Source organism: Danio rerio, chromosome 2, assembly GCF_049306965.1.
Source record: "Danio rerio strain Tuebingen ecotype United States chromosome 2, GRCz12tu, whole genome shotgun sequence".
In the NCBI taxonomy this organism is placed as follows: Eukaryota; Metazoa; Chordata; class Actinopteri; order Cypriniformes; family Danionidae; genus Danio; species Danio rerio.
The window spans coordinates 29,325,980-29,341,408 of NC_133177.1; the positions used below are offsets into that span (position 1 = coordinate 29,325,980).

General features: G+C 36.4%; 2 protein-coding genes across 3 annotated transcripts in view; one reads left to right on the forward strand and one right to left on the reverse strand.

Moving 5' to 3' along the window:
- Positions 1-3,553, forward strand: part of slc7a14a (solute carrier family 7 member 14a) — a 131,309-nt gene extending 127,756 nt beyond the window's left edge. Inside the window, exon 9 of one of the 2 annotated variants that reach the window (XM_073919784.1) lies at positions 220-3,553. In XM_073919784.1, the coding sequence (XP_073775885.1) occupies positions 220-584 (365 nt within the window). In that variant the 3' untranslated portion in view covers positions 585-3,553. The remainder of the gene's footprint in view (positions 1-219) is intronic. The other variant, NM_001347689.1, reaches the window with a different exon arrangement.
- A 5,991-nt stretch (positions 3,554-9,544) lies between these two features.
- cldn11a (claudin 11a) lies at positions 9,545-13,291 on the reverse strand. The gene is made up of 3 exons (NM_001002624.1): positions 12,920-13,291; positions 10,902-11,066; positions 9,545-10,276 (listed from the first exon to the last, which is right to left on the reverse strand). Exons 1-3 carry the CDS (start codon positions 13,143-13,145, stop codon positions 10,020-10,022), a joined length of 648 nt encoding a protein of 215 aa, NP_001002624.1. The 5' UTR covers positions 13,146-13,291; the 3' UTR covers positions 9,545-10,019.
- Positions 13,292-15,429: the final 2,138 nt, after the last annotated feature.

Genomic DNA, 15,429 nt, shown 5'->3' on the forward strand with positions numbered 1-15,429 from the left:
AATCAATTGAATAATGAAATAAATGGCTCTCAAGTTTATCCCTCATAAAGAGCAGACTAAAGTCTCCTCAGTCAGTGCTTTGCTGTGTTTTATTGGTGTTTATTTGGTCAATAAAAACTTGGATCAAAATTTTAGACTATTTGAACACACTGAGTGCTAACATTTGTACAGTACATTAGCTTATGCACTGTTTGTGTTGTCTGTGTCTCATCGCTTCAGGTGTTTTGATCTACTTTGGCTATGGCATGTGGAACAGCACTCTGGAGATCACAGCACGTGAGGAGGAAGCTCATGCCAGCACATACCAGCGATACGACATGGGTGTGGATGACAACTTTGCAGTGGATGACGACCTGTACCCTTCTGGAGACCAAGGACCGTTCCAGAACTGGGGCAAAGGTGGCCAGCAGAAACAGCCACAACAGGAGCAGAGCGAGCCTCAGTCTGATGGCCTGGACAGGTTGGACAACCACAGGACCTCCTCTTCCTCTTCACACAGCAGAGCCAAAAGCAAAGCTAGCAAACCCAGCCCGGGTTTTGAGGCGCTGGTGGTCGACGACGATCTGGATGATCCTTTGGAATGAGAATGTAACCTGAATGTACTCATCTGCCAAGAACCCTTGGGCTAGGTTGTTATGTCTCTGCAATGAGTTTTTATTTTCCTTCATTACCTTCATTTGCAGCAGTTTTTTCACTACTGACAGGATAATGAGAATGTTCAAGATCGGATTTCACTTTAAGAATCCTTTTTAAATCCCTTAAAGTCTATAAATTCCCTATTTTTAAACAATATAGCCCCTAATTTTTACTGTAGTGAAACTATTCCGCACTTAAATTGACACCGTTTTTATCCAAGGCAATGAGGAAGCGATTCATCGTAAAGAGGCGAATAATCACAAGTGCTTTTTCAAAGATTATCAAGGATGAGTGAAATGATAGCGATTTTGCTTGTTCAGCAGGATGCAGTTTAATACACACTGAAGAGATATTTGTGTTTGGAAATACGAATAGAAGATCATTCCACCAGCAAGAAATGAGAATGTTCTGATTTTCTGCCTCTCTGTGTAGATATATAGATCCACTGTTTCACTTGAACGCAACAGATGCCCTCTTTCAAGTAATTTACATTAACTAGCATAATATTTATGAGTGATTAATCACGACGCTTTTAGTTATCGCAACTTTTCCCAATGCAAACTTCTTTCAGCTGTCAAAAGGACGTGCATTCACAGGTCACGTCCACTTCCAGTCTATTTTTATTTGGAGTTGATATAAAAACCAGCTGAAACATTGCCATGTGAAGCCCTTAAAGCAATTTGCACTCTTCAGTTTTGTCAGTAAGCTGCTCTTGTTTTCAATTAATTTGAATTTTAGACATAAACGGTTAATTTCGAAAAGCAAAGATAGATGCTAGCCATAACATAAGATGGGGAATGATATGAAAAACCAAGCAGAATCAAAGGCCCGCTGTAACATCTAGCCCAAGTGAGGTTTGGACTGTAGGTTGTCGCAAATAGTCATGGGAATTTGCTTGCAATAGTGCCTTCATCTGTCAGTGTGTGCTTTAAATATGACCATCGAGGTGTCCATGCTTGTTTGTTTGTCGACATATATCCATGGGTTTGTTTTCCCGGTGAAGGTGCCTGTCAGCCGTCACGTTCCACCATCATTTCATTTTCCGTGCCAGTGACTCCGCTTCATCCTTGCAAGCAGGCAGCTCTGTGTAAACGCAGACGGTGTGACCACAGTGCGGTTTGTGTCTCTCGGCTGGTCAAAAAAAGAGAAGAGAATGTAAAGAAGTGAAATTTGCATGTGGTGGGGAGCCTGTTGTTTTTGTTTTTAATCTGGCTGTGCTCTTCTGCTGTTCCCCCATAATTCATGTGGAGTTAAACCGATCTGTCCAGTCTAACTTTATCTGTGCTACAGCTCTGCCAGCCGAAAAAGGCAACAAAAAAAAAGAAAAGAAACCAACCAATCCAGGCCTCAAATGCACATTATGTCATATTGCTTTAAATGTTTCTACCCTTTTGTGTTTGTGATGAATCTTTAAAAACTTAAAAAAACAAAACTAAAGATCACAAGTTGTGTCTTTGAGTCATTTTTGGGGCCTGGATTGGTTTTTTTATCCTGCATCTGGTCTATGATGTGATTATTTGTCGCTGTGGCATTTTGCTGAATGTGTAGCATGTTCAGGGCCCAGAGTAAAACTATGTTTGTGAGTATTTGCATGTGTGGTGACCGTCGAAAGACTTGATGTAACTCTCAAATGTAGCATTCTGAGAGACGAGGGTAACAGCCCGCCCACCGTACACCCCTGAACCCTCCTCGTCCCCGAGTGGCCTCTGTTTACAAAAGCAAGCCAAAGTCTGCAACCTTTGTTTACCGTATCCGACAAAAAGACACCGTTTTACTTCCGTAGAATAGAGCACCACAGTGTGGAGGCGTGAGATATTGAAGAGAAGTATTTTTTTACAGGCGTTTCATACCTTAAGGTTCTCCGTTGGGGTAGTGTAGCCACCGCCGGTGGTCTTTTGTGGCTTCGCTTATGTTTTCAGCAGAACTTCTGAAGAAAAGTGGAGAAAGCATATATTTTTAATGACCTCTTTCTAGACTGAGATACTTTGATGGAGATTTTGTTTTAATTTAATGTTAGAAAAGAAAAAAAGTTCAAAGGAGGAAAGATATTAAAGGGATAGTTCAGATAAAAATGAAGAATCTGTCATCCTTTATTCATATAAATGAAAAACGAGAGACTTTTTTTGTACATGCAATTTAAGTCCAATGGGTTCAGTAATGTTTTGGAACCTACTGACTTTGAATGGACATAAAAAGTAAAAATATAACTGGTAACACTTTATTTTGATGGTTCATTTGAGTATTAGTAGACTGTTTGCTTAATATCTGTTGACTGCTGCCAAACAGACATTTAACTGACTATAAGAAACTTTGCAAGTACATGTCAACTTACACTAACCCTTACCCCAACCTAACAGTCTACTTATAATCTAATGAGAATTAGTTGTAACGTAGATGCAATGTAACTTAATTCAACAAACAGACCATCAAAATAAAGTGTGACTCTAAAAAAAGCAAATGTCATAGCAAAACAGGAGTAAATGATGACAAAAATATTAATTTGCAGATAAACTATGTAGATTAAAATCTACATACAGAAATATTTTATTAAAAGCCTGTCTGAGAAAAAAAAAGTCTTTTCACTATTGCTTTTAAAGTCAGCTACTATTTGTTATTTGTCTCTGATAAAAAGGTACAGTGTTTGTACTTTGTGAACTATCTTTCCTGCTATCATAGTTTGTTCGGTATTTGTTCAGGAAATGTGGAGATTGGCTTCCCTTGCAAATCTGATCTTTGTTTCTGCTGTATATTTTGGTATGAAGTGGATGTATTCTGGTTTCAATGACTTTTTTTTGTTTAAAAGAACCTATTTATTGTTTCTTCTACTTGTGGTTTTGCTCTCCCGTTGCACTGTGTAATGAAATGTTAATATTGCTTCCAATGCAACAATGAAAGTCATTTATTGCAGATCAGATAAGCGTGACTCTTGGTTTTCCTTTCGCTTTAAGGCGGTCTCACAAAAAACTGAAATCAGAGGTAATAAATATCCTCACATGGGTGGCTTGTGTAAGCGGCGCAGGCCTGCTCTGTTTCCTGTGGGGTGGAGCGGTGAGCCTAGAATAATAGCAAACCGAGGGCCGTACCTGAGCACAAAACAAACATGGTCATACTGCTAGGTGCGACGCTGGCTATGCAGAGGAATGAGATATACAGATCCAGACGTTCTGTTTCATTATCATTGCTGCATTGGTGGTCGATGTGGTACAATATGGTTTGGAAAATTCTCAAATTCATATTCATACAGTTCAGACCCGTCTGTCTGTATGGCGCAGACATCGACACAACCTGAAGCACACTCCTTTTTTTGGGGGGAGAGTCTTCATACGTGTTATTCCTATGAGGCAATCATAGGACGTCATTTGTGTCATCTGTCATCAGCCTGAATCAAGTTTATATGTGATGTCCATCATCTGTTTGGGGGGTGGAAAACACTCCCTCGTTTTGATGCAAAATATCCTGGTGCTAATCCTGGATTTGAGGAAGAAGGTGGGAATACCTTCCTAATGCTCAAAAACACACACAAGTAATATGCACTTTTATGCTTATGCAAATATACTTATTAGATGCTTTAATCTTCATACATACTAATACATATGCAAAAGGTGATACTGACTCACTGCACAGTGAGTATCAGACATTTCCTGTAAAACAGTTTATGTTTATAAAACATTCTGGAAACTGCTGTTTTTTTTTCTATTCAGTTCAAGGTCAGTGTCATACTGTGAGATTGTAATCCGTAAAATTCTTTTACTGAAGTATTTGGCATCACTACGCAATTCTGTAATACTTTTATGCTCAGTAGTATCAGTTTTCCAAGGAAAACACAGAAGAGCTAAAACTAGTACATCATGGTTGCTTTATTTCCACATTGGACCTTTGTATAGCATACCTCGTTTGTTTGTTCAAATCCAGATCCACCCTTTTCCAAAATATGCAATGAACATTAAAGGGTCATGAAACCTCACATTTCAGCATGAATCAGTTCTCGACGGTTTTGAACACATGTAAAATTGGACACGGAACAGCTGACATATATCTGCTTTGTAGTTCACAGAAATGTCACATCAAGCTGATGTGTTTTGATTTCAAATCCAGAGTCATTATAACCGGGTCACAGATCTCATTATGATAGGGTTTTTTCAGTTATCGATTGCAGCTTGTATGCTATCAATTATTGTTAACACTACTCTAACCTGCTGTATTGGACAACAGGGGATCTTTTCGAATGTATTTTCAATTAAATGAAAAAAATGAAATATATTAAAAATAGAAAACAAGTTCTTCTGTAATCGATGATGAGCTAACAGGTTAGCAGGCTAAAGCTAGGTAAGCTAGTAAGCTAAGAACTGTCACCTCACTGTTCACACTTGAAAAATATATATAGTAAATGAAGGATTCAGATGCATCTGAAATTTTATTTTAAAATTTGTATTCTACTTGGCCTCCTATGTTTATATTGGGTTATTACATTTTAAAGGTGCTGTGTGTACGCTTGACACCCAGTGGTTGAACTAGGTATTGCACACCTGGATCAAAAGAAACACAAGTGCAGGTTGTCAGATTGAGGACAGGTGCGAGTGATTTAAACTGTGTTCTAAATAAAAGCAACGGCACCCAATAGAAGGAATATTTTCCATATTAAACAGAGTCTTTGAACTATCCAACAGCCCAAATTGATATATTACAAACGGCTTCTATTCCTCACAGATGAACGACAGAAAACTGACAATGATCACCTCAGGTAAACCTCATGTGCTTGATTCAGTATTAAATGCTAACAATATGAGTTTGAATGCCATTTTGCATGGCATTTATTGCCAAATACTGAAAGCAGCAGCAGATAGTTCACCTCAGATCTTGAAAATAAAATAAAACACTTGAAATTGAACTTTAGAACTAAATACATACGAGTGATTCAGCATGTATGTAACGGAGGCCAGCTAGTGCAGTGCTGTGCAGGTAAACCTTGCTCCTCTGACCTCTAAACATGCTCTAGCAACAGTTGCTGGAGGCCATGGTCTTTAGCCTCCTTGTTAGAGCAACAGACTCCCATGCGGAAGGTTGCCGGTTCGATACCAGCTCGGGGCAGGTTGAGTGGCATAGTTCCAGTGGGGTTACATGTACATTTAATAATGTTAATATGTATTAAATAGTTTATAAATCTTTCCATTTCATTTGGAGTGAGTGCACATTCTGTGCTTCTGAAAGGCTGTATTTAAATTTCTGTTGTGTTTTGTCTGGTGAAATCAGCCAAATTGCTCATCACTGCGTATCTCGTCACAAAGCATGTTGTTAGAACACGCGGTTACAATGTAACCTGCTCACCTAATATTTACGCTCGTAATATTTATATCATATTTATTTCAATTAATAACCTCATGTGGAACTCTGAATCTGCGTCTCATTTTGGAGTCTGCTACTGTCGACCAGAGGTTGCATTTCAGTCACGGACGCATGCTTTCAGAGCCTTTTTTAATGAATGAATGAAATACGTGGTTTTCATCAAAGGCAACTCGGGGTGCTGAAATATGATTGGCTGAAGTGGCATTGGGCAGGTTAAAATGACCAAAACAAAGACAGCGTTTCAGCATGGAAATCACATTTTCAAAGCAGAATATCTGACTTCAGCACTGTTAAACAAGAATGTTCACTTGGCATGTTTCTTAAATATCTGCAAACATATTATGTTTTTTTTTTTGTTGTTTTTTTTTGGTTTAGAAGAGTCAAAAACTTACATACAGCGCCTTTAATGGCAGCAAAAAGGACTTATTAATCGGCATAAAACTGTAATTACTCAACATACACACGGGTGTCTGAGAAAAAATACATATTCAATGCAAGTAAATGCAAAGTATAAACTCTTGAGAAAAGTTCAGGTTTAGATAAATGTATATATCTGCCTGTGAGATGATGACAGTTAAGAAGCTATAGTTAATATGTGAACAGTTAAATTACGTAGTTATACTTATGCTGTTATATTACAGTTATATTACATATGCATTATTCAGAAATGTTTTTAAATAGTGACACTGGTGGTTGTTACAGTAAGTGATCTGTTGGCACAACTTGCTGAAACTGAATGTTGAACATTTATCTTATATACTTACCAAAGGTATTAATAAATATATTATTAAATAAGTTGTAAAAAATTTTGCATCAATATTCTGTTAACAAATATCCAGATGCTATCCATGCACATTTAGATGAATGCATTGCAAAACAAAGTGTTTTCTAGTTGTTTATGGTTTTGAATTGTATTATCGGATCTTGATCTCTTCTCCAACAACCTTAGATCTTAAAAATTTAACTCTACAGTTTAACAGTGACTTTTATTGACATTTTTAGAAGTTTGAATCAGTATTTTGCATAAGAAACAATATATTTCAAATAGCTGAAATAACATCAAATGTTCTCGTAGCTCATTACTGTTTTTGTACCATTTTACACGACCAACCAAGATATTTCTTCAAATAAATTGAGTTTAAAAATTGTAAAAGCAGAGATCAACATCCCATAATGCAATGTGAAAGTGTGAATAATTGGAAAACACCTATTAAAACATAAATTACAGAATATTGTGCTAATATTTCCTGTGTTTGACCCAAATTTTAAGTGAAGTGCTTAGATAGCGTTATAGTAAAGCTTATTTTTCAGAAGCTTCTAATGACAGCCACAGGGACTCAAAGTTTTTTAGCAGTTTTTAGGAAGTTTTTAGTAAACCCAGATAGAGCTTGATTATTTGGTCCAGGTGTGTTTAATTATGGTTGAAGCTAAAATCTGCAGGACCGAGTTTAGGCACACCTGATTTTAGTTAATGGGGCTTATTCTGACATATATTTTGTTGCACTTGTCCTATAAGTGCATTACCCTAGTCATTGGGGTAAAGACAATAGAATACACAAGAGTTTTAATTGAAATTTTTTGAATGTAATGCAAAAATGAAAAATAAAAATATATAATTAAATGCAGTGATCAATATGGCAGCTCTAGCAAAAACCTTGCATTCTTGTAAAGGAGCCATTAGCTAAGGTCTAATCATAATTGTGAGGAAGGGGTTGGTTTTTCAACAGTTTTTATTCAAGTATTCAACAAAAACGGCGTGAAAAAAAGAGCTGAAAAAGAGCAAATATTTGCCTCACCAACATAATAAATATATTTGTATAAAGCTTGAAATCTTTAACAAATGTTCTCTGGTTCTGGAATCTGTATGAAACGAATGTAAAGTCTTTCTCATCTTCCTCAATTCTCAACATCTTGAATAATCTTTTGCCTCTGCCAATAAAATGCAAATCACACGACAGCAATAACATAAACACATAAACACCCACAAACTTGTAAACAGCAAGTCGCTGTTGTTTTGGCAGGAAATTTGCCATAAGAAATACGTTTGGAATGACCTCTGAAGACCACAGAGATCAGATGTGGCAATGCATAACGTCTAAGTTATTGATTCTTGTGGTTGTTATCCTCCAGAAACGGCCAGAAAGGGGGTTGTAGCAAATTTGTTCCCTTCGGGGAGCGCATTTGTATCAACTCGGTCAGCCTGAAAGACATCAGCTTTTTGTTTTGATCGAAAAGATTAAAAACACAATTTATGTGTCGGTGGGTGCTATATTTCATTGTTGATTTTAAATATTAAATTTAATCATAAGCTTGGCAAACGGTTTTAGAGAATTTGATGTTTGCCCTTTCAAAGAGATTTGGGCTGCGTTCCAGTGCATTTTCACACACGCACTTGCGAACTTCCCTTCCCTTGTTCCCTCAGGGGAATCCCCAATGCCATTTTGAAGTGCATTCCACTTCATCAAGTGAATGAGGGAAGCTTTCATGGAACTTACATGGAATTGGCTTCATATGTTCACTCCAGCACCTATGTGTCCCAGTTTTCAGTGTGATTGTGAGATCACAACAGTGTAGTTTTAATAGTTTAAGGCATTCCTTTTAAACCCATTCGGATGTTCCACCAGTAGTAGACACTTGTGTAATGTAATCAGTGGTGTACAGCCAAGGGAACTAGAGTGCAGGTCATAAAAATTTGGACTGGAATGCAGCCAGGTGCTTTGCTTGCATTCCTGATAGGTGTTTCAAAGATGGCCGCCAAGTGAAATGACTGGCCTTAAAGGTACTTTGTTGGGGGCACATATTTGTTTGACACCATTCTTAAGGTGTAGAATAATTTCTGTCACCAGAAACACAAGTATCTCAAACAGTGTTTCATGACCCTTTAAAAAGGCAGTAATTACAGTCGAACTACAGTATCTCTGCAAGCTTCAACTGTGAAGAAAGAAGGCTGCATTACCGTTATAACATATTCTGCCATTTTAGGTCTGCCTCTATCTTTACTTTAGGCAGCCATTTGTAGCCATATTTGGAAAAGATATATTCAGTTGAAACCAGTACAATTTTTCATTAAGCTTTCTTCACCCAAAACTACCTCTAACCAAAGACTAAACTCCTAAGACATTTAAATAAGCAATATTCCCATCATTTTTATATAGTGACTAAATTAGCTATGTTTTTTCACAGATATATGTTGCATGCGACCTCAGGATTCAAACTTTTTAACTCCATTGTACCAAGAAATGTGTGCAAGGACCCCGACTCTCAAGCAGAGCATTAATCATCCTTTATGCTTGATTGCGACGTTAACCTTTAATCAGTGCTGTCTGCCAGTTGCCAGTTCGCTCGTAATGGGACAAGCTTCTCTTTGGAGTAATAGAAATCGATACAGTACATGTCTTGGGTAGCTGAATCGTGTGTGCGTCTCAAGTGCTTTTAGTGAGAATGAATGAGTGCTTTAATGATGATGCACTACACCTGCCTGGCTATCTGACATCTGCAGATGGCATACAGTAGGCACTACTGCAGAGAGCGATTCAAAACTGTAAAAATCACCATTTCACAGACATTTTCACATGGATGATATTGTTTAATACAAAAAAAACAGAGAGATAAAACTGCATACAAGTACTACAATAAATAATATTGCTAAATAATACTGCTTTGGTCCAATTTTGGTGCAATCTAGTCTGATCGGTTATTCTGAAATGCTCTGAAATGAAAATACAGCTGTACAAACATGAGAAGTTTAGAATGAAAAACAACACTGGCAAATACTGTTAGTATTCATATAGCAACGTAAAAACATTTCTTACTACAAAAATACAACTTTAAATGACACTGTATGAGCAGAATCAGTAGAAGACTTCTTGAACAGCAAATCCTTCAGTGCAGGTCCTTCACCAGCGATTGTCCCTTGTTTCGAGTGAGTTCAGCTTTATGATTACTATCCAAAGAGACACCGCTATAAAGAAACATGGCTGAAATAAGAAAGAGAGAGAAAAAAGGGAGTGGAAATCAGATCTGATCTGTAATCCAGAAGCTCAGACGTGAGCGCTTTTGGCGTGGTTGGTGGAGGTGGGGCCTGTGTGGGCAGGGCCTTGTTTGGAGTAGTAGAATCGGTTGTTTTCAGTGTATGTAGCAGGACTGTCCACTGAACAGCAGCTGATTATACAGCCTCCCAGCAGACAGAGAGCTGTCCCCACCCATCCTGAATACAGAGAAAAGCCAAAGGACATCAGACCCTTCTCGTGATGGGCCCCGATGGGAAACCACACAGTGGAGACGATGCCACAGAAAGCTGAGGAAGTAAAGACAACATTAAATACACATTAATGTTGTATTAAGACTTAAATGAGAGAGCAATAAAGAGTTTCCTACTATATTTTGACTGAAACCTTGATAACTGAACAAAGTAAATTTTAATATTAGCAAAATAGGCCAGATACTCCCGACAGAATAATTGTCCAGTTGGATCAATCAATATATATATATATATATATATATATATATATATATATATATATATATATATATATATATATATATATATACATATATAGTATAGTATAGTATAGTATAGATTCTATGAATATTATAGGTTCTTATAGAAACCATTGGTGTAAATAAAGGACAACCAGCAAAAATCAGTCCAGGGCACTCAAACAAAGTGAAAAAAATATATTAAAAAACAAAACTATATTTTTAAATATTTTCCTCATGTTTTGAGTGCTTTGGGATGTTTTTTGCTGTTTATTCTGATGAATTCCTAACTCGGATAGCACCGACTCATTATTTACGTTACCCCTGAGCAATTTTTTTTTGATTTTATAAATAAAGGCCTTTTTGTTTTTAGGGCAGCATTCAGTGGGGTATTTAATGAGTATAATATGACTTTAATTCCACAAGTATAAAAAGACACCTACCTGTCAGCAGTATTAGGATTCCTCCGAGCACTGATCGCTTGTTCTTGGCACTTTCTGGTTCACCTCCAAGGTTAATACAGGACATGGACATGAGCACCATCACAACGGCAGGCAATCCAAGAATCGATGCTGTGACCATTAGAGCTCGAGACGTCTGGATGTATGCTTAATGAAGAAAAGAAAGGTGATTTTAGTCATGAATTCAGAAAAGTGAAATGAAAATGCTGAATTGTAATGATTTTTAGAATTTTGTTACACTAAAAACTCCTGGTTGCCTTTAATTTTTAAGCTGAATCAAATTAACCGTATGAGTCCATTGAACTTATATGATGTTTAACTAACTTAAAACTGTTTGCGTAACTTAAGTAAAATTAAGTTAGAACATGTTTAGCTTAGTTTAATAAGTTACAAAGACCTAAAACGTATGCTGTCAGGACTAATTGATCGTATATTTTTTACAGTGTAGTTATTTTTATACAGGATGTAAAAATACACTTTTAAAAAGATAATACATTATTTGTTTGTAAATTGTCACAAGATTTTAGGAAATATAATTTTTTTTTATTTGACATTCATCTAGAGTTGGTTGAGAACCCCTTTAGAAAAGGAATATTTTTTATTCATTTCTCAGTAAATATATTGACAATAAGTTTAATTTTGGAGCATTTAAGCAGCATCTTTAGGAATAAATAAAAGAGAAAACATTTAAATTCAAACGAGTCATTGCAAATAAAAAACTACAAAACTAAAAAAATTCAACTGAATTTGATATATTTTGTGTTTCTCTTTATTTTTCCTGTTTATTAAAATGTTATTTAATATTTTCCTTAACATTAATTTGGGTGTAATTTTTTGACTTATCTTATGTGTGTGTTTTTTTATCTCATGTGGGTTTTTTATCTTATGTGTTTGTTTGTTTGTTTGTTTGTTTGTTTGTTTGTTTGTTTGTTTGCTTAGATTTGTTCCAGTTTTAGATTTGGTGCTCAAATAGTTTAATATTGTTAAGCCTCCTTATAATCAAAATTATTAATTTAAAAGAGAAATCTGTAATGGATTTAACCATTTATACACTATATGAAACAAAGATTATTGAAATGTGTTTTGCAAAAAAAGTGCTTTTACAGTTTTCGACATTAACTCTTTCAATTGAGTTCAAGGTATTATTAGCTTTTGAATTGTTTGTGAAATTGTCTAGATTCTGCTCTAATAATTTAATCTGTAAACTTTAACTTTAAACTTCAATTATACAAAAATAAATAAAACTTTAAAAACAATTCATATTATATTAATATAGCCTAATATTTTTATTTTATTACAATCAAGAGTGGATTTAGTGACTTGGGGTCCTAAACAATTACAGCCAGGGGGCCAAAATATCTAAAATGCACCTTGTGTACTTTTTGTGTCGATTTTTTATTTTGTTGTGTTTTTTATATAATTCGATATCAATTTCTACATTGTATCATAATGTAAAATAGTAATAACATGTCAAGCACCTTGTAAAATGTTTTAAAACGATTTGTTTTCTTAAGATGAATTCACAACTAAACCTGCTAAATAATAAACTATTTCGTTTTTAAAACTAACTCTATACTAATTAGACCACAAGACTGCTCCATGATTAAAGAAAGGGGACACATTTGCCCAGATGTAATTACATTTATTCAACAACAATTACGTCAAAATAAAAAAATTTTAGACCCTCTCCGTACAAAATATGATAGAAAGTATGTTATATCTAATTTATACTATCATGTATACTTATTTGGAGACCCTCAGATTTACTGGCGCCCTTAAGCGGCCGCTTACCTTGATTATTGCTTAAATCCGCCCCTGATTACAATAAACATGCCACTACTTAGCACTTTTCATTGGCATTTTATCTTTATTCTAACAAATAAGAAAACAGCTTTGTCTTTTACGGTTTTCAATCTTGGTAAGAAATTAATAAAATAGATAAACTCTTAAGAAGTATCTTTGTTTTTGTTTTGTTTTTTGTTGTTTTTTTTCAGACGTACCTGGAAGCTCGAGAATCTGCGTGAGTGTGATGCAGTGATAAAGCGCAGTTGAGATCACACAGTCTGCCCACAACCCCTTGGCCTCCAGTTCATCCATCTTCCTGCAGGTGTTCATTTGATATTTACAGGTGAAGACCCATTCGTTAGTGGCAGTGGCGACGATTAGCCCGATCCAGCCGAGAAAACTCATCACAAAACCCGTGAACTGTAAGCAAGTATTGGCCATGGTGTACAGTGTGCGCAAAAAAAGTGTCCAACAGGCAAAAAAAAGTCCACTTTTAAACAATCTGTTGATCTAAAGCCAAACAAGTTAACTTGGTAGAATAAATCAGATGATGGTATCCAGGCGTGTTAATCCATTGTGTAAAAAGTGATGATGAGTTGTAGATCCTGATTGCGCGCAGTTTTCTGAGTTGATATAATAAGAGAGTCCCGTTAGTTGAGCGATTTATATTGTAGACACAAAAAACGTCAGCCAATCACAGGACAAGAGGCAAACACCAAGGTTACTCCTTATCCCTCGTTTCACGTCATTCTCCTGTTTTCCCCTAAGGTTATTGTCTGTAATGTAGCCGGCTAAAGAATACATGAAGAACGTGTAAAAGTGACGAATTGCTTTATTTACAGACCACTCCTCAAAAGTGCGAGTTTGAATTGACTAAATGTTAGAGTTTTGTTTTCTCAGGTGGTTTTTGATAGTCCAGCAGCACCTCTGAGTGAAGCTGAATATTTGATGTATGCTGCCCTCTGGTGGCTTATTTCTCAGGTTGTTTAAGTATAAAAATCAAAGTAACACATTTAGTTTTGTTTTAAATGAACTCAGATAGATCACCCAAAAAACTGATAATTCTGTCATCATCGTTTTCTCTCTCCTGTTCAAAACACAAAAAAGAAGATATTTTAAAGAAAGCTGGAAACCTGTAACCATTGACTTCATTAGTATTTGTTTTTCCTAAGCCAGGGAATGTCCAAGCTTGGTCCTTGAGGGCCGGTTTCCTGCTAATTTTAGCTCCAATTTGCTTCAACACACCTCCCTGGAAGTTTCTAATATACCTAGAAAGAGCTTGATTAGCTGGTTCAGGTGTGTTTACTTGGAGTTGTCCTTAGCCGATAGTTACAGGTTTTTAGCTTTCTTCAAAATATCTTGTTTTGTGTTTAACAGAAGAAAGAAACTCATAACAGTTTATAAACACTTGAAAGTGACGAAATAGTGAGAACAATATAATTTTGCTTGGGAACTGTCCCTTTAAGATTGTAATATGTTAATTTTCCCTCTAATGCTGCTTGCTATGCGCATATTTAAATGTTCCCACTGAAGATTTTTTTGCTGTTATTATGTAAATCAAACATAGAGAGTATTTTTGTAGACAAGAAAACACTATTTCAGTTTATTTTTACCAAACTTTAACATTTAATTACTGCTGATTGTTTTAAATGTGGCGACGCAGTGGTGCAGTAGGTCAGTTGGCATTTTTTGTGTGAAGTTTGCAAGTTCTCTTTGCGTTTGCGTGGGTTTCCTCAGGGTGCTCTGGTTTCCCCCACAGTCCAAAGACGTGTGGTACAGGTGAAATGGGTAAACTAAATTGGCCATAGTATATGTGTGTGAATGTGTATGGATGTTTCCCAGAGATGGGTTGCACCTGGAAGGGCATCCACTGTTGACAACATATGCTGGATAAGTTGGAGGTTCATTCCGCTGTGGAGACACCAAATAAATAAAAGAACTTAGCCGAAAATGAATGAATGAATGAATGAATTATTAATTAATTAGTTTTAATTGTTGAACATTTCAAGAGACAAGCCTCGTCTGAAAGTTTGAAGTAGTTTTAAAGTTCAAATAATTGAAGTAGTTTTAAACAGTTGGCATAGAAAGGGATAACATATATGTTAGCATGTTTTTTTCAGTTTTCAGTTCTGAGTGGATGCTAAGGTGTTGCTAATTGGTTGTTAGGGTGTTCTGAATGGTTACTAATGTGTTGCTTGGGTGTTCAGAGTGGTTGCTAGGTGGTTGTTAAGGCCTTGCTAGGGTGTTTTAACTGGTTGTTAAGGCGTTGCTAGACGGTTGCTAAGGTGTTCTAAATGGTTGATAGGCGACTGCTAAGATTTTGCTAAGCGCTTGCTAGGGTATTCGAGGTTGCTGTTAATGTATTGCTAAATGATTGCTAGGGTATTCTGAGTGGTTGATAGGTGGTTGCTAGGTTGTGCCTATGCCATTGCTAGTGTGTTCTGAGTAGCTGCTAAGGCATTGCTAGGGTGTTTTACGTGGTTGCTAGGGTGTTCTGAGTGGTTGCTAAGGCGTTGCTAGGTAGAAGCAAAGATGTTGCTAGGTGGTTGCAAAGGCATTGCTAGGTGGTTGCTAAGGTATGGCTAGGCGGTTAATAAGGTGTTGCCAGGTGGTTGCTAGGGTGTTCTTAATGGCTGTTTAGACATTGCTAGTCAGTTGCTAAGGTGTTTTGAGTGATTGCTAGGCATTTGTTAAGGTTTTGCTAAGTGGTTGCTAGGGCGTTCCA